Source organism: Plectropomus leopardus, chromosome 11 (genome assembly GCF_026936395.1).
Source record: "Plectropomus leopardus strain MGB_pleo_1.0 chromosome 11, ASM2693639v1, whole genome shotgun sequence".
In the NCBI taxonomy this organism is placed as follows: domain Eukaryota; kingdom Metazoa; phylum Chordata; class Actinopteri; order Perciformes; family Serranidae; genus Plectropomus; species Plectropomus leopardus.
The window spans coordinates 28,963,717-28,991,476 of record NC_142186.1 but is presented as its reverse complement, the minus strand read 5'-3'; the positions used below and the strand labels follow the sequence as shown (position 1 = coordinate 28,991,476).

Here is a 27,760-nt window from a genome sequence, read left to right as displayed (position 1 = left end):
AGCAGTGCCATTCTTTGGATAAATATCACAGTTAATGACTCAAATAAAGTTCACAGAGATGGACATACAAAGCACCAGACAACACAATATCCTGTAAAATGGTTTTTTAATTTACTTTTTCATTTTTTTACTCTTCTTCCCCTCTGAGATGACTGGTTTAGAAATGGCATCACGCTCCCCTCTGTTGCTCTCCTGTATGTGGGCTGATATGTCACTATGCAGGCATCTGTTGGCCTCTATGGAAGGGCAGGATGCACAGTACAACCTTAGCAATGGGTCCCCGTAAATCTTAATCTGGATTCATTCACACTCAAGGGATCTAAGGGATCTAGAATTGTACCAAAACCTCAAAGACATATAAAGAGACAAAACCAGTTTTAAGAGAACTTGTATAAAGTGGCAGACTGTAAATTTCCACCGTTCATCATACGGGTTTTCCCCTCTCGTCTCTTGGCTTTTTTTTTTAAAACACCGGGAAGGCCGCAGTCTTTTCTCCCCCCGCATGATGACACATTTGACAACAGGTAACAGCAAAAACAACAGCCATTTCATAAATTTGTAATCATTTTTAAAGTACATCGTTGCAAAAACTCTTTCCCCCCCCTCTATTTGATCCTCGGGAACACAACTCAAGAGGTGTTATGGCAAATACTGTGCCTTTAAAAAGGTGTCCAGCCCCCTTTGACTTTTGATCATTTTTACAGTAGTGGAGGTAATCAGCATTTTAGACACTGAAAAGAAAAAAATATTGGGTACAAAAATAACAAAACTCCTGATTGCATAAGTATTCATGTCCTTCAAGACAATACTTAATAAGAGGCACCTTTGGCAACAGTTACAGCCTTAGATCTACTTTAATAGGCCTGTAACAGCTTTACACATCTGGACGCTAATTCTTTGAAATCCTGTGTAGATTTGGCTTTACGTTTGGGGTTATCTTGATGTAAAATATACATTTGTAGTTGTATGTTTTCACCAGGATTTCTCTGTACTTTGCTGCATCAATTTAACTGTCACAGCATGGCAGAGAAGCCTCCACACAGCATGATGCTGCCACCACCAGGCTTCATGATAGGGATGATGTGTTTCTGGTGTTGTGCAGCAGCTTGTACTAAATTTAGTAACAATTTGACATTACAGTATTTTCTGTTGCACGAAAACAAAATCCTAATTACATCCACTGCGATTCAGTGTTGTAAAACAGTGATGCGTGAAAAGGTCCGAGGGGGCAGTACTTTTTATAAGCACTGTAAGAGACATCATAATCTATCACCATTTAGTACCAGGGAGAGAAGGGGTGCATCTCAATAGGCTGGAGTAGCTCCGTCTCTTTATCTTCCGCCTCAAGTCATGGTTTGAAATCATGTTACCCAAGCATTTGCAAAATATTATTCTGTTCCTTCAGTTAGTGTGGAGAAGATATGGAGATAAAGCTACTTCAAACAGGCATTTTGTTCTAAGTTGTGCTATACAAATGAATTAGACTAGAGTTGGTCATATTGAGATGCAGCCATGAGGTCAGTGAGACTAAACAAGCGTCTCCTATCAGACAGGCTGAACTGGACTACCCACAGATAAGAACCATACAACTGGAGTGAGGGAACTGTTCTGTTTTTTTGTTTTTTTTTCTACAAAAGCCAGGTGATGTAAAAGAAAAGAATAAAATAAAGAAAAATCTGCATTTAATTTAGACCAACAATGAGACTCCCACGTAGCACAAACGTATTTACAAGCTCCAAAAAATAAAAGTAAAAACACTTCTCTTGATGCCCCTAACCCCTGCCCACACACAATTTCTTCTTTACCCCCTTCGTTTTGATCCAAAATAAAAACTGTACGTGAAAGAGTTATGAAAATATAGGTTATTCCAACATGGTTGTGTCGTGGACTGAACTCTCTTTTCCTCTTCTTCTTTTTCTCTTTCTTCTTCATTCTCCTCTCCTTCTCTATCTCTCTGTCTTCAGTAAGGGTGTTGGGTGTTGCTGTTCTGTCCCGCTGGCCTGTCCCAACCCTAACCCCCTCCCTGACCCTGGGGCGTGGCATTGAGTCACAGGATCACTGGAAGGCCGGTGAGGTCACAGCTCGTCGCGGTCCCGTCTGAGGATGGTGTAGCGATTCTCGCTGGGCGCCAGTTTCTGGAAGGAGCTCTCTGGAGGGCTGCTGGCCACTTCTCCCCCCGTCTCCTCCTGAGGGTGAAAGTCAGAAACAAAAGGTCAAGTTTCACATGATGTGGCAACTTTCAGTGACTCCGTAGTGTGTGCTGACGCTGCTGTCTGACCTGTCCAGGCGTGCTGTCTGTGGGGTCGGGACCGTGGTGAAACTCTCGGTGTAGCTTTCCGGAGTGAAGGTCCAACACAAACTGTCTCAGCTTGCCAGGGACGCTGGAAGAAACACACAGAAACACATATTAGACATAATGTATCAACATTTTGTATCCTTCATCTCTAACCTTTTTTTTCTGTAAGGCTTGTTCATACAAGTAATAACATGTCTGAATCAAAACTAGAATTAACGTCGTCTAGTTGAGCTTCCATGAATCAGTCAAGTTGCAGCTTACATCAAATTTTAGGCAATCCCCTCAAGGCCTTCTTGAGATACCGCGTTCATGAGAATGAGACAGATGGAGAGACAGATAGACAACATCTGGCCATGCTTGCTGCTGGCGCAGAGGCATAAAAAAGTTTCTTACTTGCGCAAACATTTTATATGGATCAGTTCAGCCTTACAGGTACCTCTTAAGGCTGGGCAATATAAAGATATCATATTTTATTAAGATATGAGACTATATATTGTCTGAGATATTGGATGTTGTTGTATCGTGCTATGGAATGAATGATCTTTACTGATTTTGGTTGCATTACAGTAAAATGAAGTGCTTTTCGAAACTTATCACACAGTTCTACTTGTTCTGCTAATACTTGCCTTTGCCCACTTGGCAATTATTTCTACATTACTAATGATTACTGATCAAAAATGGAACTGTGTTAATATTTTTTCAAAGTACCAAAAGTTATTCCTTCAATATTGTCACATCAAAGAGGGAGTTCAGTAAATACGTTTAAAAAACCAACATATGTCAATTCTGTCTCCAATTTTAGCATTATACAAGCTTTTGAGGAGATTTAAAAATATTGATATATATCGTGTGTCCAGATATAGCTTAAAAATATTGCAACATAATTTTCAGCCCATATCGCTCAGCCCTAGTGTCACTTAAGCATGTGTGCGTGTTTGTAAGATTTACACACTGCTTTGCGTTGCTGCCTGTTCCGCTCTGTTTCAGGCCTGTTTAAAGTCTCATTTACAAATGTGATATCAAAGAGTTAAAAGACAAAAACACACTGCAGAGATTCACGTCCTGCTGTTAGAACTCAGAAGACAAAAAGATACTAATTTTAGCAGCATCAGTAATTGTATAAGGGGACCTGAGACAGCAAATATCTCTATCTCTATCTATCATACAGCTATCAACAATTTAATTAGAGCAGCACTGTACTGTGACAGAAATAATACAGGAGGGCTCTAACGTAGTAAATTACTCCACAGGCCATCAGTATGATTAAGAGATAACACCGGTCCATAGAGCCAGGAACAACACCTGTACAACAGTAACACCTTTTATTTAGCTTTTATTTTTATGAATCAACTCAAGCTGTTGGAGTTGTGTTGTTGTTTAAACGTGGATTATAGACGCTCGCTGTGATATTCAGCTGATTGTGGCAGCATATTTTACCTGAGCTGAATTAGCTGGGATATAAGGATAGAGCTGTCATTAGGACAACTATGGCGTGAAAGGGGGAGAGAGGGGACGCAGCAAAGGGCTGCTGGTTGGAATTGAACCCACGATCACTGTGGCAAGAACATAGCCTCTGTACATGGGGCACCCGCTCTTCCATGTGAGCAACTGGGCGCCCCAAGACTGACAGTAACTTGTTTTTCATGTCTGTTGTTTACTTATCTGCGTTGATATCAACCCTTGAATGTCATCTGATCAGACCAACTCATTTGTTTGTGAAAAAAGGTGAAGAAAAACAAAGTCCTACTGAAAAAGGAAAATAAATGATGAAAAAAGAAAACGGTAGACTGCATAAAGGAATATTGTGGCACTAGCTAAAACATTGTTTGAAAGTTGCCCTAATAATAATAATAATAATAATAATAATAATAATAATAATAATAATAATAACTTTATTTATAGAGCACCTTTAAAAACAGTTTACAAAGTTCTTTGACAAAGAAAGCAAAGCCAAGGCTGTAAACCCCAGATAAAAAAATTGTATGTATATTTCTGTGTATGTAGATTGAGATCAACACACACCAGATTCAAATTCCATGTTTGTGTTCACACTTAATGGGCCATTAAAGCTACTCTTAATTCTGAACTGTACTCATAAGTGCTTTTCCACCTTTATGAACAAACTGCTTCACAATTTATCCTCTCATTCACTCACACACAAGGACCAGGAGCAATCTGGACTCAAGTAACTCGCTATCCTGCTTCAACTTGTAGACAGGAGAAGAGGAGGATCAAATCACAAACCCTGCAAATAACGGACGACTTAATCTGCTTGCTGAGTCATAGCTCTGACAAGACGTTAGTCCAAAAGGTTAAAGGGATGTGACAAAGCGAATCAGACAGTATATGGTGTTATAGTGTCAGCTGTTTGAAGGAAGAACATTACCCAGGACAGTAACCGGCATAGACACGTAGGCAGCTGTTAGTTTCAGGATTTCCCTAAAAACTACTTAAATGTCAAAGTCATAATGCCAAAATAGGGCAGTAAATTCTTAAAAATTTGAGAAGGCAAATGACAATATGGCATAAACTGGATATTGATTTGCATAAAGTTACAAATATTATTTATCTTTATTTTAGTAGATTTCTGCAACACATAAATATCCAAATTCATTCAGATTCAGAGATTATTACAGGATCCTTATGTGTTTTCAAGAGGTTCTCCCATTATGAAAAGACGTAAGTGACTCATATGGCTGGGACACTTTTGTTCGCGCTGTGAGAAAATTCGGGGTACAAGAAAGTTGGTCAGTGCAACAAATTTTCTCAAATCACTCGTACGTGCCTAAGGCCCAGTGACTGTGTGTTTGATAAAAGCATTCCTACACACAAAGTTCAGCAATGAAGACAGAGTTAATATGAGACAACACCGCTGGTGGCAGCAGTAGAGGACATCGATCCCTGCGGACATGTCACGAAGCAGCATTAATCCATATCAGCGCTGTCCTGTGAAGTGTGCTTATTAACGACAGGTCATGAGCTGTTGTCATATCACAGAGGCGGAGCGGGTCCCCAGTCACTGCTAACCACGTGTGTCAGAGCAGCATGCAAACACACACACACACACACACACACACACACACACACACACACACACACACATACATATATATGTAACATACACTGCACTAATATAATTACAAGCTGTGTGCCACATGCAGTGGTGATGTGATATAATTAGGTTGTGGAGGGCTGGTCAGTCCTCGGGGCTTCTGTCTATCTGATCAGACTCTGATTGGGGACTGAGGGAGGCCGAGTGGTGGGGGGCAGAATAAATAAGATTAAATTAGATTAGACTGGATTAGTTTAGCACTTATTGCACGTGCCAAATCATGTCACATTAGCTCCGGTGTCCTGGCCCATTCATAAAGGACAGATTTTAGGAGGTGTGACATTTCTCTGTTGTTGAGTGCACAGTGGACTATAGTGTGTGTGCGTGTGCGTGTGTGTGTGTAATGAAATTAACTTTATTTAAGAAGATCTCGTTATGAACAATTTCACATACGGTATCAGTGTCAGGCAATAATTGCTCAAAAATGCCCAAAAGAATGCTGAATATATCAGACTTATTTGACATGTGAATGATTCATTTGTTAATTACAGCTGCATTTGTGGAAAGTTTTCATTTAGATTTGGCTTTTTCATTTTGCATGAAACAATTACCAGCCCCTATTTAAAAAAAAAGAAACCCTTTGTTGAATGTTTACAGGGAGATGCAAACATGGTATTACTGCCAAAGAAAGAAACTTTTGGTACTATTTCAAATGACCACATAATTAATAATTTATCAGACAGTGGGTGTGTTTGCATGCACACATATGTTCCACAATTATTCCGACAATATTCTGAATTTGATTCATTTTTATATTAAGGGAGAAATAATAGCTGCAACGTCCTTCTTTATATACAGTCATTGTTTGCAAAGCTATGGTACAGATGCCAAAGAAAAACAGCGTTTCTGATCGGTAGGAGAAACACACTTACTTTTACACATTTTGAAAGACTTTGATTTGAACAAGTTTTTGGAAAAGCCCAAGTTGTGCAGCAGCAATCTTTTCAAGAAGGTGGTTGAAAAATCAAAAGTGGGAGGCTGTGTTCGCACAGTCAAAAAAAATCTGCCAGTGGTGAGGAATTTTGAAAAATTCCTGGCATAAGCAACAACTTTTACAAATTTCCCTATTTTGACATGATGAATGGCACTTTAGGGCGCGTTGATTGGAGTTTGCAGTGCTGCATGTAAACAGTCTAGAAGGAAGATTGTCTTTTTCAAAAACCAGAATATTTTGTGCATGTAAACGTAGTCTTTGATTATATATCAATCTTTTTTTTAAGATTTTTTTTTTGGCTTTTGCATTTATTAGAGATAGGACAGCTGCAGCATGAAAGGGGGAGAGAGAGGGGATGACATAGCAAAGGGCCGAGGCCGGAATCGAACCCACGGCTGCTACAGCAAGGACTCAGCCCCTGGCGCCCCATTATATGTCAGTCTTAAGGACTTGCTGCTGCACACATACACACTACATTCTCATGCACAGCTACATTTTAAAGAGAAAGTGAAAGGCGACACTTACCTGAGGTCTTTAAAGTCGGGAAAGACATACATGTGTCTGAATGAGTCTATTGCGATAACGGGACAGTCGGCAGGAGTTTTCTGGATATGGAGCAGAGGATGGCGGAACTTCTCGCAGTCTGCGTGCAGGAAGTTTATAGACCCTGAGGAGGAGACACCAACGTCATGAACACCAGCTCTGTACACAAGTCTGTTGGGCTCATGAGTTAACTAAAACTCACATCCCCGACAGGTTCAAAATGCCACACACAAGCTCACCTTTCTCGCTGATGAGCTGGCGGGCCACTTCATGTTGGAACTTCTCTAAGCTCTCTCCGTCTTCTTTAACGTGGAACAAGATGAGGAAAGGGATTCCTTCTTCAGTCAGCTCCTAAAAAAAAACCAAAAAAAAAAACTACAAATTACAAATACACACACAAAGCGTCAAAGACAGATGGAGAGAGGGCCTTTCCGTGGCTCAGCAGATGGACTGCCCACAGACTCCATGAATACCCTCCAGGCTGTTATTTGTGTAAATATCTCTTTGTACATTTACAAATCCAGATTTAAACATCTATTATTATCAGTCCAAAAAGCAACAGCAGAAGTGGATTTGTCTTCTCTGTCCAACTGTAGGATGGAACACTAGTATACTTTTCTTTATAAGGCCCTTTTACATGAACCGCCTTTTTATTTATGTTTTTACAGACTCTTAAAACTGTCAGTAGTTGCAATCTTCAGTCACATGGACAACTTCTGTATGTCGTTCCTCAAACCCACACTGTTTTTCGTGGAAGTGCTTTTAGAGTTTTCTTCTGTGTCATTTTTTTAAAGCTGCAAAGTCACCCTAAACTAGACTTTATTATCAGCCTGGGAGATTTTAATAACAGGATTAAGGACCTTTTGAACAATGAATGCACACGTCTAGTCTGAACAATTCTAACTGTTGCTTGTGTGTGAATTTTTATGCTGTTTGTTTTAACTTTTGCTGTTGTGTTTTTAGTCTACATGTTCTTTTATGTGAAATTCATCATGCTGCTGTCTTGGCCAGGACTCCCTTAACAAAGAGATTCTGAATCTCAATAGGAATTTATCTGGCGAGATAAAGGTTAAATTAAAAAAAACCCCAAAAAAACACATTCAGCTGAGAATGCTCTATGTGAAAAAGAAGCTAACAAACCTCTCCATTTTCAAAGGTAATCTCCCTGACCAGAGGCACACACTTGTCCTGGGCCCAAGCGTAAGTCAGGTCGAAGTTGGTGAGTGAGCCGAGGTAGATCATGTCAGGGACGCCCTCCCCAACGGGCTTGTAGATTATATTGTCCCCGCTGAAGCGCTCGGCCTCAGATACTGGGCTGGGAGGATAAAGCAGATAAGAAAAGTTTAAAGTCAAGATAAAATGAAAATAACAAAAAAAAAATTTCTTCTTAGTCTGATGTCAAAATCTAAACATATTTCCTTCCTGTTAAACAAAACTAGCTCTGGTTCTTGAACTATTTCCAACTTGAAGAATATAACATGCCCACTGATGTCACACGGTTTACACTTAAGTTTAAGGAAAACCTGTTTTTTGGGGGGTTTTTTTTACATTTGGGGACCAATTTTTTAGGTTCCAAACCAATTTATTTTTGGTTATTTCATAATAATGAGGCTAAGGTCTTACTTGTTCATTCATTCATTCATCTATCCCTTGACCTCCTCCTGATCTGATGCTGAGGGAGGTGTTTGGACTGAAGCCAGCAGTCCTCTGTAGCTCCCTACCATGCTGAACGCTAAGCCCGCCCACTTTTAGCAGTCCAGTCAAATGCAAAAGATTTGATTTGAATCCATCTTGTGACTGTACACTGTTCAAATATTCTGTTCCACTGAGAAATACTTCACAGAACAGAAGCTAAATAAACTCTGTCTTCTGTTTCACTGAAACTTTAAGATAAACAGAAATTACGGGATAAAAGTAAGCTTAAAATAAAAGGTGGTGTAGCGTCTCACCCAAAAGCAGCCAGGAATGTGCAGTCATCTCGAAGGATGTTGGAAACTTTCTCATATGTGTGGTAGTTCTCAGAGTCTCTGCTTTCAAAGTAGCCTATGATGTGTCTCTTTCCCCTCTGTGGAATAAGAAAAACAAGTGTTGCGAGACGAAATTATATATTTTTATTTTACAACACCATTGTGAAAGTTTGCAGTATTTTATAGACAGAGTGTGTGTGTGTGTGTGTGTGTGTGTGTGTGTGTGTGTGTTTGACGCTCACATCCAGAGTATTAATCTCCTCCATTGACTTTATCTCTTTCACGGGGTCGACCTGCTGCTGGCGGATAAAGTCAGCGATGGCAGCCACTGACCTCTGACCCCTGTACTCCCTCTTCATCATCATCCCATTGCGGAACAACTTCAACGTTGGATACTTTGTGATGCGGTACCGCTGCGCTATGTCCGCTGCGCAGAGGCAGAGGAGAAGTTAAGTAAAGAAGGACAAATCAATTGATGAAGAGGGAGAAGCTGAGTGAAAAACACATGGGGATGGGTGGATGAGGAGTGGAGAAGTGACAGAGACGGCGGCTAAACCTCGGTCTGAAAACACTGCCTTCAGTCAGCTCGGAGCTCTGATCTCCCACATGAAAGCTGCCCCCCGCTAAGAGTAAATATTCTCTCTGCACACACTGAATGGGTGTGTGTGTGTGTGCATGTGGCAGGTGTCAATCTCCCTGCGGGGTGTCTCTAAGCCTCCCGTCTTCACAGGAAGCAGCAGTTTTGTCATTAGTCTTCAAACAGTTTGCAGGTCATCAATAATTCTCTTTAATTTGCTTTATCTCAAAAGGCTGAGGCTGGCGGTTTATGTGTCTGCGCTTTGGTGTCCTGGGCATCTATGTGTACATATGTGCATCAAATATAGTAAGAGCGTGTGTGCGTGTGTGTGTGTGTGTGTGTGTGTGTGTGTGTGTGTGTGTGTGTGTGTGTGTGTGTGTGTGTGTGCCTTTTTTGTTAAGTGTATAAATAAAATGACTGTTATAGCAGTGTCAGCCATTAGATCCCCAGAAACAACCACCCCATGTTCATAACAAAAATAATAATAATAATAATTTTGGAAAATCAATCATTCAATTAAGTACAAATTAAAACATTTTTCAGTTTTAAAATCACATATAAGTTCTATTTTTTGACAACATTATGAAATAAATAGTTGAATAGTTGTTGATCAAATGACTAAATAGTTCTGCTCTGGTAACTCCTCATTACTGTATCTCATTATTTTTAGATGTTACAGGTTAAACAAACATCAGTTTTTTGGCACTTTTCCAGACAACACAAAATAATGCTAAAAACTAATAAACTGGTAAGTATGCACAATTATGGCCAAAATGATGAACATTTGGATCAATGTTGAGATCACTATTGTGTATCATGTTTAGTAATTGATTTTAAAGGACAAATTATTTTCATTAGACTTTCACATTTAAATAAACAGAGCACTGCCTTCACTTCCTTGCTGTGGTACATTCCCGCTAATTTACAAATCTTTGTGTCAAATTAAGATTGGAGGGCTGAAAAGTGAAGCCAACACTTAAGTGCCCAAAACTGCAGTTCTTTGAACGGCCACTTGAGTCAATCCCTACAGAGCCCCATGTTGAAATGCCCAACTTTACAGCAGAAATAAACAAGTTTACATACATTCTGGTACAAAAAAAGAAGGTTTTGGTCTTTATGGCTAATTTCAACATTCGTGACAACTGCACAGCAATTTATTTTTTAGAACTCCCCTGTTAACATGTTATTAATGATTAAAGTTACTCATAATTAGGGCGAGCCGCTTTGAGTGACACAGCTCCAGCCTATCACCAAAATATGGTCACTTCTGGCTCTAAAAAAAACCAAGATGGCGACAACAGGAAGGCCGAACTCGAGACTTCAAAACGCCAGTCCACAAACCAATGGATGATGAAAGCGTAGCTAGGTTTATTTTTTAAGTCTGTGGTCATTATTTACAATGCATCTCAAAGAAGTAAAATATTAATATAAATGCCAATTTAAAATAAACATGCTATCACTGAATGCAACCCAATGAAAACTGTGTTTATTGGACATACATCTTTAGACACATGGAATGTGACAGCTTTGGTCATTTCAATCTGTCTTTGGTGCTGGATGGATATGGTAATGGGATGTCCAGTGTCGCTGTTAGGGTTATCTGAGTTGACTCTGGACAATGATTGGGATTCAGTGAGATAGTATCAGCAGCGTTATTCTTCTTGGCCTTTGTGCATTCATTGCACTGCAGAATGTGGTGTTTTTTCAGGTGGTTGAACACGTTCGTTGTGTTGCTTTGCAGCAGACACATGTTAACCTCACTTGCCCTAAATCTGAAAAACTTCCAAACAATAATCTATTTATAAGGAACTAGCTCTTTACTTTCTGCTCAAGACATTTAATTTTTATTTGTCCATCTGCTCTCTGTTACATTTTACTTTTTTACTCTGGACTGCAGCTGCAACACTCGGGAAAGTTTTTCATAGGCTGCCGCTGCAGGACGGCTCCTCAGAGGTGGAGGCTGATGTTATTAAGGAAACACTTGATTTGAATTTTCAGTAGAGCACACTTTCTAAACATCAATATCGCAATCGATCATGTTCATTTAAATGCAGGAAGCCAAAATTGTGATCAGAGATATTTGATTAATTGTACAGCCCTATAAAACAGTAAATCATACTCACAATGTTGGTCACAGTCGACACGAGCAAACACCACCTGCTTGGTTTCAGGGAACTCCTCCCTCGCTAAATTAGATGCCTCCTCAAAAATTGGATGGAGCATCTGACTGAACCTGCACCTGTAGGTGGGGGTATAAGAGGTGGTGTGAGGCCATAAGGGTTTACATAATTTTTCACTAAACAAATAGATTTTTTGATCCACTGGACTACATTTTGCAGTATTTGACAACACTGAAGTGATTTTTGCCTACAACAGCGCTGATCCTTTAATTAGACCAAATGAGATTAGAACAAGACCTACTGTGTAAAAATCCTTTAAAAATAAATCAACAAAATCTCTACTGCAGATGACAGCAATCTAATTATACTTATTGCACCATGTGGCATTCATAGGAAATGTCTGCATCACGAGCAAAACTCATTTAAATATCCTTGATATAATGTACAGAGGTCCAGTGACTGGAAGAGAGAAGACACACTCACCAGTCTGCGTAAAAATTGACTAACGCCACCCCAGCATTATCTGCAAGAAAACACACAAAGAGGAATAAATGTAAGCCTCTATACATTACTAAACACACTCATTCATGTATATTTTGCTCATTAATTAATTAGCATAACTCAGCTTATTAAACCCCTCACATTACTGATGGAGAAAAAAATAAATGAGAAAGCATTTAAAGAGCACAGAAATTTAGTAACTTAGTAATTTAACAGTGATTGAAGGCCATATAAAATTAATCAAGCACACCACCTATTGTGAGGAAGAATCCTTCGCCTTCCGGTGGACCACCAGAAGGACTTATTTTGGAAAAAAATACGTAATGAAGTTAATGGCAAGAGACAAATAATTTTTATTTCATTTGAAATTAGCCACAGATTACACATATTATGTTTCTCAATGTAAAAGATTGTTGTATAAGTCAAGACAGTCACAGTTTATCGTAAAACTGTGGATGACAAAAGTGTGAAAGTATGTAATTAGAAAAAAAAATACACAAGTTGCATGAGTGACGTCCGTGATCTACTAACACGAGCAGCATGTTTTGCTTGTTTAATGTTTTCCTTGCTGATAAAAGCACTAGAAGTTGCTGGATGAAACACATGAGGGAAAAGGTAAGGTAACGTTACATTTATGCGTGGAACATAGCTAAGATACCTAATTAGTTAGGTAGCTGCTGTTGGTGACGTATATCATGTGAGATAAGCACTGTAATTCTCTAAGAGGTTTTACACAAAACTAAACGATACTACAACAAACCGAAGACAAAATGCGACTATCTTTTCTTACAAAGTTATCTTTGAAATTTACAAAAATTACATGTGTAATTCACGGCACAATTCAAACGGGATCAAAAAGTAATTTTTCTACAACTATTGACAACTGTACATATTGTTCTGAAATAAGGTCTAATATGGGACCTTTAAAGGGGTGGGACTGCTTCTTTAAGGAAAGCAGAAGGCTGGAGAAAAGAAAGGTCAAATCTGCAACAATGAGATGATTAATCATGAGAAAACATAATGGAGCATTAAAAAAATAATATACTTCTTTTTAGGTTATCCAAATAGTTAGAAACAACATCTGGTTAATGCTGGATTCATTTGTGTGAGGTTTGGTGACTAATCTAACAAGGAGACGACGGGTGTGGCTAATATGAGTACATGTGTTGGAAGGACTCCAGTGGAAAAACAAAAATTTGAGTGGTGCTATCCACACCAACACCTAGTTGTGCAATGGGCCATTTTTCTCATTGGCCACCAAAACTTATGATTTTTGTGATATGCTCCTAAAGAGACATACAAACACTGACAAAGTGGACTGAAAATAAAATGTCCTTGGTAGACGTAACAAAGATGGAAAACTTAATATGTATAAGTGAGGAAAAATAGAGTGGACAACTGAGATCTGAATGAGACTTAAAGGAATAGTTTGATATTTTGGGAAATATGCTTAGCTGTCTCCTTGTTAAGAACTAGATGAAAAAGAAATTTGAGGGAAATAAGTTTGCTTTCCCCTGTTTCCAGTCTGTATGCCAAACTAAACCAACCAGCTGTAGCTTCATACTGAATGACAAGACATGAGAGTTTTATTGATCTCATCCAACCCTTAGCAAGAAAGCAAATGAGCAAATTTCCCAAAATGTCAAACTATTCTTTTAAGACACTTTTGACGACTTAAGTGTAATGCCTTACTTAGGACGTCATCAATGTTGGCTGAATCCAAACTGGTGATTTCTGCTTGTCCAGGAGTAGAGAGGCCCATCACCTGCAGGCACACAGGGAACAGACAGATCAGCAATTAAAACACAGAAATGCAGACAGGTGAAGAAGACAACTACATGGGGGAACAAAGAATCTGAAGACTACTGACTGAGATAGCATAAGCTGTTATTTTCCCCCAAGGGGAAATTCTGAAGTAAAAAAGACTTGAGGCAGAGTGAACCAACAAGCTAGTCAGCACACTGCAAACCGGCATTTCCAGAGACTCATCTAAACACGGCTCTCACAGTGTAAATACCAGAGTGTTAATCTCATACCTTAGCAGCACACACAAGACACCAAAGTGTTGTGTCACACAATCCTATCAATGTAGAACAATGTACTGCAAACCATGTATTTTTTTTATATTTCTAGCTGCCTGCTATAATTATGTTTACAAAAGAGAGAAGTGTGCAAAGCAGACAAGGTGTGGTTTTAACCAGCATTTGTCCAACTCCTCCTGTGGGACCCCCAGTGTGCCCGAGGAAAGCTGATAAGAATGATCTCTCCAGTGCTTCCTGGGTCTTTTGCTGCTGGTTCTGGGCTAATGTAAATAACGCTCTCATGATTGCCTGCATAACCTGTTTTTTCCTTGTAACTTTTCCTGCCCTACGCAAGTGTGAACTGTATTTTCATACAAATTCACATGGACGAATGCCTTACAAGCACATTAGCAACTATTTTAATGTTTGTGTCCAAATTAGACACGTGTTGCCACCTGTCCGCCACACTTATATATCTAACCCCTGTGTTAAGATCCCCCTTGTTTAAGCACACCTTAAGATGTGTGTGTGTCTGTGCATCTGTCCACAGGCTGTGACTACTAGTCCTCCCCCCTTAAGTCTTCAAAAGTCGGCCCTGATATCAGCGTCTACCCCCCTCCCCTTTTTTTAAATTAATTAACTTATTTATTTTTCTCATTGTGTCAGCTTATTATTTTTGCTTGGCACTGCCTTTACTAATGTTCTATCTAGGATTATTGTATTTTATTTTTATATCTATTTTTTACTGTACATTTCCTCATAATTCCACTGACCACTCTGTGTACTCCTTGCTTGTTTTAAAAAATAAATATTATAAACATTTGAGTGATTCTCGTGTTATATTAACCAATTAATGCTGAGAATCTTGATAAACTAATGGGAAATATTTATGGTAAGGATGCCCCAGAAAAAATGTGAAACTTGATGAAGATATATGCCAACAGCCGACTGAAATGTTGTGCTATTTTTTCCCCTTATCACTTCCTGTTTGTCGAGACGTACCTCTCTCCTTTAATAAAGTATCCAAACAAACAGTATTTTTAACTTTGATTTGTCTCCAAAAAAAAGTGTGACAAAACATGGAACAGCGAAGCAGCATCCATCTCTTGCATAGCATTGAGCCCACATATTTCAAACAAACTACATGAGCTGTCATCTTTAAATGAGTCAGAAGCACTGATTATGAACTCCACCTAATTCATTCAAGTCATTAACAAAATCATAGTGAGCAACCCTGGGGCTTAATTGTGACTGTATCATGTACTCTATTTGTATTCTTTTCGCCACTCTACTCATATAATTTAGCCATTTAACAAAGTGATATTGCAAAATGTGTACATACATCCTGTTTTTTTCAGACATTTTCTCTAACAACTTATCTGTTAGAGAAGATAAGGAACTACGGTCAGTCTACCCTCGCAGTTTGTGCTAGGAAACTTATCTTGTTTCTCATTTTGTTTCATGCATCTCCCTCTCTGGATAAAAAAGAATAAGGGTGCAATTATGATGTGTCCTGGGGATTTTTGAATTCAGCTCTGATTGCAACACTGTATAAAAGTATCTTGTATGAAAGAGATCGGCACAGAGAAAAATTAAAGGCTAAGATGATATTCACTAGAGGGTGAAATGGGGGAAAGAAGGTCGATGTTTGAAAGGTGCTGACTGCCAACCAAAAACCCAGAAAAGCAAATAAAAAAAGACAATTGTAGCCTGAGTGAACTCTTTTTAGTCAAAGGCCTATGTTTAAAAATGCGGGCATCGTGACAGCAGACCAAAGAAGACTGCCTCATCAAAACTTTAACTAAACCATTTAATGAAGGCTTCAGGTGCAATCCCCTGTTTTAATGCATTATCATGACACCCACTGCCCCTGTTAACCATCAGCCACCTTAGTCAACACTATTATTACATCACAACGCTTCACAGGTACCACCTCTTTATCTGCTGTGATCTGTGCTGACTTAAGATCCTCTTCAAACAGGATATATGACTGTCATAACTCTATGAGGCTTCTTCAAACAATGAAATAGCCAGAACTGCTTCGTGCTTTACTAGGTAACCAAATATGTAACTAAACTTATGCTCTCACACAAACCAGTAGTCAGTCACAGCTGTCACTGTCCGTCTCTTGGTTTTGGTGCTGTTCATATTTCCTGATGTAAAATTAAGGTTTAAACTGTCATCTGTCTACTATGTCTATAATAATAATGATTAATAATCTTGTCTATAAAACATACCTTTGCAAATTGCTCATTGCATTTCTCAGACCCCTGTTTTTAGGTGTGGCTCACGATACAATATTATCATGATACTTATGTCATGATACAACAGAATTGTAATCTTAAACTTAGTGATATACTGATTATTGCGACAACAAATATTGCGATATAGTGCCTTTACTCAATTACAAATGATGTCCCCTTATGCCTTTTTTCCCCTCTCTCTCTTACTTGAGCCTTGGAGGGGAGAGGAGGGCGTGGGTCATATTGACATACGTTTTGTAATTTGCATTTCTGTACATTGTTTACATGTTTTCAATTATCTGAAAAACAAAAAAATAAAGTATTCAAAAAATAACTGGGTCCCTACAAAGGCAAATAAAATATAATTTTTTTTTTAAAGCCACTTGGGATGAAATTTAAGACTAATTTTACAATACACTAAAGTGAGAAAAAAAATGAACCAACCTTTTTTACAAAGTTAATCTTGCCCAAACATTTATTGTAACATAAAATCTTACATTTTGATCCTGTGAAAAAGTCAGATCTAGTTAGAATTGGGAAATGCCTAGCATTTATTAATGATTTTTATCACTGATTTTGTGTGCTTTACAGCTTACGACATCCCTCTGTCCTTAGACCCTCACATCGACTAAGAAAAAACTCCCCCCAAAAACCCCTTTAATGGGGGGAAAAAATGGTCGAAACCTCGGGAAGAGCAACTAAGGAGAGATCTCTCTTCCAGGGCGGACAAATGTACAACTGATGTCGTACAGTGCAACATCAGGGGTAAAAAAGCCATTCGTAACATTCTACTTTCAATGTCTTAGCATTTTTAAGCCTTTTGAAAAACTAATTTAAGACATTTTAATAACAACTCTGGCCTTATTTGTAAATTAATAAATTCAATGCCTTTTAGACTTTTTTAGGATCCAGGGGGGCCCTGAATAAACTTCATAATTCTCAAAATTCTGAACACTTGCTTTTTAATAGACAGCATTTATATGTACTTTTACTTTCAATACCTAAGTACATCTATTATAATATGATTACATTTGACACTTAAGTACAGTAGATATCAAGTACTTTAAGGCGTTTAATCAAGTTCTATTCTAATAGTGGGTTTTAACTTCTACTCAAGTCATTTTCAGGACAGATGTCTTTACTTTTACTCAAGCGTGGCTTTCAGATACCCCATCCACCTTATCAGATAACACGGCTGCAGATGAAATACCACCGTTGCTGTGGTTAGACCGCTGAAAACACTTCCCTGCAACTTGAAGAGAAGTTTTAAGTTTTCATTTCGGGCCCAAACTCTCACAACAGCAGAGCAGCAGCTGTAAGTCTAGTTCCGGGTTGTCAGCCAATAAGAATGAGCCACAACAGAGGAATTCACCAACCGGCGAGCATCATTCAGAGAGACATGCAGACAAACTATGAGTCTGACAATAAAATCATGCATGCGTACGATAACAAATATTCAGGTCTGATCACACACAGCAGACCAAACCAGTCAAGAACAAAACTATTTAAATGCTAGCAATTAACAGTTGCTTCCCTGCTGTCAGTGTGTGCTAATGCTAGCTCGATGCTTCATTCCTCTGCAACAAAGTTACCAAGAGTCCAACTTTAGCTAATTTATTTAAAAATTTGGAATACACAGCGCGTTATACAAGTAACACCTCGATTATATAAATCGGATTATGGCTTGTTACACCACTACAGCTAACGTTACTAAATAGTACCGGCTAAGTTGACATTGCAGCTGGATAACTTGATTAGTTATGGGAGTCGGTGGGCGAAACCTGGTCAAAGGGCCTTACGCATGAACCTGATAGATAACTGCACTTCTACCAGCAACTCAGCCGGCTCACTGGTCACCTTGGCCACTTTAAAAGCCACGTCTCACGCCAGCAGCATCGGTTAGCTAGCAGCTAACTGTCCAGCGGCAGGCTAATTAACGTTACTCAGCTAACGTTAGCCTGCTAGCTTAAAAAGCAGTGCACACTCCAAAAGCAGAGATAAAATCCTTACCAGCAGTAAAACCGTGACGAAGCGGATGTCGAGAGAGGGAGATATTGCTAACAGTTTCATTGTACAGTATAGTTATTGGAGGTGGCGGTGTTCAGTCTTCCCAGTTTGTCTCGACGCCGCTCTTCTTACTGCAGCAGGAAACCGACGGCGAACCAATCTCACTGTGACCACGGAAACGTCCTGCTGTTCGCGCGGCTTTGTGGGTAACGTAGTTCTAGAATTCGCCAAGCGCCTAACACGAACGACAGAGAAAACTCCAAACATGGCGGTTTATTACTTTAACGGGAGTTGTAGTGTTTTGTCACCCAGACGGTGGCGATTCAACGGGACTACTTAGAAGAAAACTTTCTAGGATTTTCATCTGAGAGGAAAAGAAATCAAACGGTAAATATAACACCGACGAAGGAGGAGTGAACGGGGCACATTGTCTAAATATAATAACATTAACGTTAAACTCAGTTAGTCCACTGTCACACATTTGTTCTCTCTTCTTCTTCTTTATGAATAACTGATTTCTCCTGAGCAGGGGGGAGTTGCATCATTATGCCTCATTTTCTGTAATACTTTGTTCGACCTGTTTTTCACCATCTAGCAATGCGTTTTAAGTTGAGCAAAAACTTACTTTGTTGCAGTTAACTAACGTAACTTACTCAGAAAACCTTTAGATACTCTGATGCACAGCTCTGCAAACTATCTTACATTTCCCCTAAATCCAGCAAAATTGTATTTGTAGCCAGGGGCGTAGCTTCAAAAGCTGGGTCTTATGCATAAGCAGCCTCTGTGGGCTCCCTGCCCTCCCTCTCTTGATCCATAGATGCATCCTAAGTCTCTCAAAGTGCATCCATGTGTTTCCCTCACTTGCATCTTTTCCTTGCATCATAAGCTGCTTTTACACAGAGATCGAACTTTATACCGTTCCTACATTTTTACAAAGAACTGAGCTATAGCGACATCAGTCCCCTCCAGGGTGTGATTATACACTGTGTCCCAGCATCCCCCAATCAAAAGAGGCGTTATGGGCGGGACACGTAACACAACAGCGTCGGCCTCTAGTGTGACATATAACATACGTGTCAGCAGCGCTTTCTAAACAATAACAGGGTCATAACAACCATTTACCCTCTCTGTTAAAAGGCAGCTGATCTCCTCCTCTGCTTGGAGGGTAAGGAGCTCCTGAATCTCATTGTTTTCCCAGTTTGAGGACATTTACAGCTGCTGTTCCTCCTCCCAAGTTGAACGATACCTGCCAAGAGATGCTTTTTAAATTCCCATGGTGGGCTGCACACATAAATATACTGTCCATATGTCACACCTGTGCTGCCCATGGTCATGGTTTTCTGACACAGACCTTGTTTTGGCACTGTTACTAGGTCTGTTCTCAGCTGTCATCCCTTTCTAATACAAAGCGGCATAAAAGCATGACATTCGTGCCGTGAACAGGCAGTGTAAAAACGGCTCACCTCTTTTTTACTTACCTTTTGATACTTTTTTACATAGTCTTTATGTTTTTTCTTTTTTGGAACCCCACATTTCCTTTTGGGGAGAAATATATGAGCAGCATCCACTCACTCAAGTAATTTAGAGACAAATCTCAGTGCAGGGTTGGACTAAACCATTTTGCACCTTTAAGGGATGAGGGGTGCCATATATAGCTCCCTTTTTCATAAAAAGTTGAGTCTTTTAATCAATTTTTTCAGCAATTTTGAAGTTATTTACAGCAGTTATTATTTAGAAATAAAAAAAAATGCAAACAAAACCAAACATTTTAATACTAGGCTTTTGAGTTCCCCCTTCCACAGGGGTCCTGGGTAATCAGTCACACTTTCCCCCCACACTGTGTGTAACTGCAGACTCCACGACTCCTAAACAAACACACTTAAACAAAAATTAATTTCACTTAATCAGATGAGACTCAATGGCTGGTTAACCCAAATAATAAGTCTCTCTGAGGTGTCCTCCCTCTGCCTGTCATCAGTACAGTAGCAGTGTTATGCTGGCAGTTATTTGTGTGAACAGGTGGGCTGGTCTCAGTAGGTGAGTGATCCTCTTTCTCTGCCCCTGCAGGACCCGGGATCAGGGCAGGTAGGGGACCTGGACGTGCATCCACACCCACGAAGGATGCTCTGAACTGAGAAACATCTGCTGAAGAGTCCCCCCTAAACGTAGCTATGGTAAGAATCCAACACAGAGAGCAGCTATCCAGATTTTATTTAGGTTTATAAATCCCAGAAGAGTTTTGTTTTCTGTAGTTACTGGTTGTACCTGTTGGTTACGTTAATGTCTTTCCCGCACTACCAGTTTGTAATTCTCTCTCTAGAGTGCAGAGCACTGAGACTAAAGTGGAACAAACCTAATTGTGTGTGCAGGAGCAGCCTAATTGTTAAGGAGATTAAGGTGGAATGTTGAATTGAATCCCAGCATTAATATTTGATGGCTAAAGCTGTCCATAGGGGGCTCACAGTGTGTGAGCAACTCACAGATGGAGTCAGAGGAAGATCTCTGTCTCCTCCTGTCTGAATATCAGTGATGGAGAGACGGAGCAGCAGAATGTCTTTCTTATAGCGTTGTCACGCTACTGGAATTTCTAACTTTGGTGCAGTACTTTTAACAGTATTGATATTCAATGACATTGATGGCATACAAGTTAAAAGTTTTCATTAAAAGATTAGTATAACAAGATCAAAACACAACAATGACAACTTTTAAAGCAGAGAACAGCTGAATGACTGTCTCTGTGTATTGATCCTGCAGAAAATGTGTATTGAAAATGTTTCAGTATTCACAATCAGTATGTATCAATAAATCCATATTTTTGACAATACTGATTTTTAATGTTGCAAATGCTGTACAAATTGATAAGCACCACAGTATCAATAACATCTTCTTCTAGTATTAATATATTGCACAATATCTGCTGAGGTATGAAATCACTTGTAGTTTATACTACGTTAGTTGCATTATACTATCATTATACTATATGGTTACATGAGTTCACATTTTTTCGGGTGCACTCACTTTTATTTAAACTTTTACACCACAAGTTAAAAACAAACAAACAAAAAGCCCTGCGTGACATGTCACCTCTACAAGTAGATATTGTACTTGCAGAAAAGACATGAAGTTCTACTAAAGTGAAAGTAAACAGCAGCCCCCAAAAAAACACTAGAAGTTTCTGTCAGTGTTTGATGATGGGTATGATTTATGGATGTGATCTCTCTATGTGTCGCTAAAACACATCCAGTTTAAAGCTTGATTTTTAATTTTTTTTTTGGCGCAGAGTATGTGTAATATTAAAACGGGCCCTAAAGTTTGAGGATGATCAAAACATCAAATTTAAAATGAAAGAAAAACAAAGTAATCTTTACGTTTGAGAATCCTTTACCACCAACTTACACTTACACTAGTAATTAATGATTAATAATAGCCGTTTTTTTCCTTTGTAGATTGGCACATTGAGGCACAGCGTCATAAATCTTTCTTTCAGAGATCATTTCAAATCTGGCCTGTTGTTACATGTCACAAGAAAATGTGAAGCTTAATCTTTAACGTCTGTGTTTTGTCTTCAGCTGTGAGACAGATTAAGCTACATATGAGTAGGTATTTTGCTCTGTAACCATCGGATGTTTATTTTGTGTAAGGATGTAATGCACAATCTTATCAGACTCCGTGCAGCAAACACACCCCCATCACTCTCCCTGCACTCTGATTTAATCTGTCCATCCTCTTACCTATTTTGCCCTCTCCTCCCTTTTCTGTTTTCTCCATCTTTTTCCATTTCGCATTGCCTCCATTGATTTTTCTGTTTGTTTTTCCAGCTGATTATGTCCCTGTACTCTGATTCGCCGGTGGGCACATTGCTCTCTGCGCTTTAATTGGACATTTAATTAGATCACAGTTTTAGTTCAATTAGACTCAGAGGTGTTGGGAAAAGGATATAGAGGGTAGAGGAGAAAGTCCCCAAGCTGGTCTCCCTCCTCGTTCTCTCCACACCTCTTCTCACTCCTTTTCTTCGTCTGTCTCTTTCTGTCCGCCTTGCAACCCCCCCCCCGAGCGTGGCTCATTAGTGACATAATGGGATGACACAAAACACACAGCTCCCTTAACTCTCAGAGTGTCTCAAGGAACATCTAAACCACACACACACACACACACACACACACACACACACACACACACACATTGTGACTATATCAGCTGACCGTTGCAGATGTTTTTTTGGGTGTTTCTGGATGATCTCTTCCTCTCATTTGAAACATGAGCAAAGGTGTTTTGAGACAAAGCCTGAGTGTTATTAGTGCCTCTGATTAATCTGCAGCTCTGCCTGACAGTCTGCCAGTCACAGTAGCATCGACCAGCCCACACACACACACGCACACGCGCGCGCGCACACACACACACACACACACACACCACAAACATTAACAACATGCTGGGCAGAACCCTATCGACTCAGCGGAGTGCTCCGGTATGATATCACTACACCTAATGAGACTAAGATAAGCCTCATTACCAGCAGCGCTCGCTTACATGCCAGTCAAACGCAGGACTATTCTGCACCAGTTTTAGCTCCCCCACGGTTCCGCCCTCTTCCCCCTTTTGTTGTCATAGTTCTCACACAGAGCTCTGACTCTGAGCGTAAACAACACGCTGCCCCAGTGGGCCAAAAACACATGGGCAAATGTAAACACACACACCCAGACGTATGCGGATATGCACACACTTGCGCTCAGGTGTAAGTCCGCAGAGGACACAAGTCAATCTCTGAGTCCCTTGGGCAATCACACACACACACACACACACACACACACACACACACACACACACACACACACACACACACAACCTCCGTTTCTGACTTCCTCCACCCTCAGGAGACAGATAGAGAACCAACCATGACTCAACACACACACATTCAACAACTAATACCTAGGTGCATCTATTTGAGGTTGTTTTGAGTCTTTTTTTTGGTAATGTTGTGTCTTATTAAGGTCATTTTTTTGTCTCAGATATTTTTGTGTCTTATTGAGGTACTTTTGTGTCTTTTTTTAGGTAGTTATTTGTCCTATCAAGGTCATTTTATGTCTCTTTGGGAGTACTTTTGCTTGACTTTTTTGGTAATTTTTCTGCCTCTTTGAGATAGATTTTTGCCTTTTTGGTAATTTTGTGTCTTTTTCAGGTAGTTTTGTTCATTTTTTGGTAATTTAATATCTCTTTAAGGTAATTTTGTGTCTTAAGAAGGTAATTTAGTGTCTTAAGAAGGTAATTTAGTGTCTCTGAGGTCATTTTGTGTCTTAATGAGGTCATTTTGTTTTTGTTTTTCTTTCTCCAGTTAACTTTGCTCTTAATGTACAGGAATTAAACATTAAATATAAAAAAATAAAAACAAATAAAAACAGAAAATTATAGATTTACGTATGTACAAGCCCTAATTAAACAATTTTTAGCTAATATATACAAGCCCATGTGCATAATAGTGCAATTACAAGGAGTGTAAAGATAAACCTAAACAGGATAACAAATGTAATGATGTGGAAATTTAACTTAAAAAGTGTCTTACTGAGGTAATTTTGTACTTCTTTGAGGTAATTTTGTGTCTCTTTCTGGTAGTTTTTTTGTCTCTTTGAGTTAGTTCTGTGTCCTGTTGAGTTGATGTTGTGTTTGTGTTGTCTTTTTTGGTAATTTTGTGTCTCCTTGAGGTAGATTTGTGTCACTGTGTAGTTATTCTGTGTCCCTCAAGCAGTCGCACACACACACACACACACACACACACACATCCTACACATCATATCTGCATTTGTCCCCCTCTCTATATGCATATATATGTGTGCATGTATATACGGTTTGGGTGTGAACCACAGGCAGGGGTGTTTTAGCCACAGGCGTCACTACCTGACCCCCGTGGCTGTGAGATTGACAGCTGTGGTCCCGCCTAATTGCATTACTCTCCCAGGTGATTGGCCCACACCCCGGGGGCTCATTTGTCAGGATGCATTGCGGTAATGATGTAAATTAGCCGATCTATGTGTCACTCAGCCTTCTCGCCCCCCGCTGATTGGCCCCGCTGTGCCCCAGGGCCCAGCCCCCAGCTGAGGGAGCCAGCTCATTGGTCCTTTGGGATCCATGAAGTCCCCCAGAAATAGGGCTGCGCAGATTGGGCATCCCTGTGGGCTGATATTATCCTTCCTCCCACCTCTTTAGCTGTCAGTCAAAAGCCGGGGATTGATCCCTGCAGCCTCTATCTCCTAACTGAGACACACACCCAAACGCACACAGAGACATGTAGGTGGTAAAGGCACCGGTAATAGCCCCATGTTGGCTGAAAGCCTAAAAACACTTTATTATAACTATATAAACTTTATAAAGATATGAGTATATATAAAGTGTGTGTAGGTTTGTGCGTGTGTGTGTGTGTGTGTGTGTTTGTTTGTCTAGAATTGAAATAAAGGCCACAGGCTCAGGCTCTGTTCCCCACTGCTTACCCAGTATGCCTCAGCTATGTCCTCTATCAAAAGCAGACACCTTCATAGTGACAGACAGTTAAAGAAACAAATAGACACTGTACACAAGCACACACACGCACACACACACACACACTTTGACTCCCCGGTTTCTTTGCCTGTCTGTCTCAATAGCATCAATTGAAGTGTTGGTTGCAGTCCGGTGTGTGTGAGGAGGCAGCGGTGTGTGTTACGGCTCTCCTGTAGTGTTGCTGAAAGGTTTGGCGGGAGTTTCTGGATTCTTTGTCAAACTGGCGGCGGTTATATGAAGCCGAATATGAATAAAGACTAAATAATGTCAGCATCAGCATGAATCGATACTTATACAGATGCACAATCACAAGGTCTGGACCTCCGCCCGTGATCAATAGCTTACTCTGAGTTATTGTCTTCGTATTAACAAGCGGAGTGCTCCCTGAGGAACACGTATGAATGGCTAAATGAGACCACTCCAAACCTCTCAACAGGACCCGGTGTTGTTTTTACACCCTCCTTTGTTTGAGTTCAGACACGGCATCGCAAGAGCCTTTTTAGCCAAATTTGGATGCACTGTAGGTGTTTCCAAAACACTCAGGTCCTCATGAAACTCTAATTGCCCGCTCTTGGCAATATGAATGTCCCTCACATAGATTCAGATATCGACTTGTGTCCCTTGTGTCACTGTTTGGCCAAATTATTATTTTTTCCCTGCGTCTCAGATTATTCATCAATCAATTCATATTTTTATTGTGGCAACTGGGGGCTTTTGTATTGACTCCAAAAAAACGCAGAAAAATAATTCGACAAAAGTAAAGGGAAAGTTTGGAATGAGATCTCATCAAGAGGCAGTTAATGTCAGTCGTCTGTTTCAGAGGCACCGGTGGATTATAAAGCAGCGGGCCCCTGAGCACAGATATGAGAAAGGCCCCATCACCTCTCAGGACACGCAGACCTTGTTGTGGTTTTTGCACCTCTTTGTAGTCGTTAAATGCATCTTTTTATAGATTTTATCTTCTTGTTGTGGTTTTGTGCCTCTTGCGCCCTTTTTGTATCATGTTATTGTGGTTTTGTGGCATTTTGTAGTAAATATATGCATTGTTTTTTCTTTTTCTTTTCTTTCAGGTCATTTTGTGTCTCCTTGTGGTTGTGTTGTGTCTTTTTTATTGTTTTGTCTCTCTCTGCTATTTTTATATCTCTTGACATAATTTTGTATCACTCTCAGGTGTCTTTTTTTTATTGGTTTTGTGTCACTTTGCAGTCATTTTGTGTCTTGTGGTTGTTTTGTGTCTCTTAGGGGTAATTTGGGGTTTCTTTTAGGTATATCTGTGTTTCGTTGGGGTAATTTTGTGTCTCTCTGACATATTTTTCTATCTTCTTGTGGTATTTTTGTGTGTTTTTGTAGTCATTTTGTCACTTTGAGGTAATTTTGTATCTTATAGGGGTAATTTTGTGTCTCTTTGATGAAGTTTTGTGTCTTTTTTGGTTGCACTGTGTCAGTGAGTCAATGTTTCTCTTTGAGGTAATTTTGTGTCTTCTTTGACATAGTTTTGTCTTCTTGTGGTTGTTTTGTTTTTTGTACTTACTACTTTTGTATCTCTATGAGGTCATTTTGTGTTTGTTTGTTTTTTGGTAGTTTTGTGCCACTTTGTAATCATTTTGTGTCTCCTTTTGTTTCTGCCTCATTTTGTTGTGAACATATGCGTCATTTATAGTTTTGCATCTCGTTGATGTAGTTTTGTGTCTCAGATAGTTTTGTGCTTTTTTGGGCATTTTTGGGAAACTTGGTGTCTCTTTGAGGTAGTTGTGCTTGTTTCGTGTCTCTTTGTAACCCTTTTGTGTAGCTTTGCAGTATGTCACAGATTTTGTGTCTCTTTTACGTTTCTTTGTATCTCTTAGAGGTCATTTGAGTCTCTCCTTGATAGTTAAATATTATTTTGAGTGACATTTTACAAGTGAGGGCTGGTGGGGCTGGACGCTTTGGGTCCCTGGGCCTGTGTCCTGTAGGCTGGTTCAGTAATCCATCCATATTTAGAGGATGTTAACATCATGATGTCACTCTTCATAACAGTGCGGCCAAGTCATCTCTTCTATTTCTGCATGTGTTAGATATTAGTATTTTCAGACTGCGTGTGTGTGTGTCGCATGCACACACATTGCTGACTGAGTAATCACTGTAAATTAGAGATGTTTAGAGATGTTTGTGGTTGGTTTCGGCAAAGCCCCTGTAAAAACTCTCTCTCACGGAAAATAACTTCCCATGACGTGGGATATCATGTGCCAAACACACATACACACAAACACACACACCTTTATGTGCCGCACCTACCATCTTTCTTTACGCTTTCTTTGCAGTAAATGTACTAACTAACCTGTTTAAAGTCACTGCCACAACTTGGCAGAGCGTGAGAAAGCAGCGAGCATGATGGGTAATTGCCATGCTGCACGCAGTGTCTACAGGAGCGCACTTTATGAGGTGATGGCGGGCGGAGGGAGAGGGGGATGAGAAGGAAGGATGGAGGACACCGGTGTATTCCCTCCTCCCTGCACATTGTTCTGTTTTCAAAGTTTTCAGGACTGTGATCGCAGTAATGAGCCCGCCTATACCTTTTCAATATTTCCTATCAGTTGTATAAAACTGGTAGCATGAATCAATCTAGTGACGAATAATGAAACGTTTTGGAGAAATCTCAGATTGTGGCATGAGTTTGTGCCTCCAGCGTTTATGTGTTTAGGGGCAATAATTGATTTCTGTGTTGTGCCCCGCAGGGCTTGTCCCACATCTCTAAACACACACAGACACACACACACACACACACACACACACACACACACACACACACACACACACAGCAAGGCATGCTGCAGTATTAATGAGACATGAATAAGACATGAAGAGAGACCCCCCTCTTACACACTCACACAGGGTCTCCCCCTCCCCAGCTGCTTCCTGTCTGCAGATT

The 27,760-nt window shown here is 39.9% G+C and overlaps 2 protein-coding genes across 4 annotated transcripts in view; one reads left to right on the top strand and one right to left on the bottom strand.

Moving 5' to 3' along the window:
• Positions 1 to 89: 89 nt before the first annotated feature.
• erp44 (endoplasmic reticulum protein 44) lies at positions 90 to 18,482 on the bottom strand. Of its 2 annotated transcripts, none has more exons than XM_042489866.2 (11): positions 18,325 to 18,482; positions 13,743 to 13,815; positions 12,033 to 12,072; positions 11,553 to 11,668; positions 9,095 to 9,279; positions 8,835 to 8,950; positions 8,026 to 8,200; positions 7,125 to 7,236; positions 6,868 to 7,009; positions 2,279 to 2,381; positions 90 to 2,186 (listed from the first exon to the last, which is right to left on the bottom strand). In XM_042489866.2, the coding sequence occupies exons 1-11, from the start codon at positions 18,382 to 18,384 to the stop codon at positions 2,076 to 2,078; spliced, it is 1,233 nt and encodes a 410-aa protein (XP_042345800.1). In that variant the 5' UTR covers positions 18,385 to 18,482; the 3' UTR covers positions 90 to 2,075. The 2 variants fall into 2 exon arrangements, with proteins under 2 accessions (XP_042345800.1, XP_087940671.1); XM_088084545.1 differs by having other exon boundaries at positions 90 to 2,170.
• Positions 18,483 to 18,589: 107 nt separating this feature from the next.
• The window catches only part of invs (inversin), a 34,879-nt gene continuing 25,708 nt past the window's right edge, over positions 18,590 to 27,760 (top strand). For both annotated transcript variants that reach the window (XM_088084542.1, XM_088084541.1), the window contains exons 1-2: positions 18,590 to 18,708; positions 20,389 to 20,495. In XM_088084542.1, the coding sequence (XP_087940668.1) occupies positions 20,493 to 20,495 (3 nt within the window). In that variant the 5' untranslated portion in view covers positions 18,590 to 18,708; positions 20,389 to 20,492. The remainder of the gene's footprint in view (positions 18,709 to 20,388; positions 20,496 to 27,760) is intronic.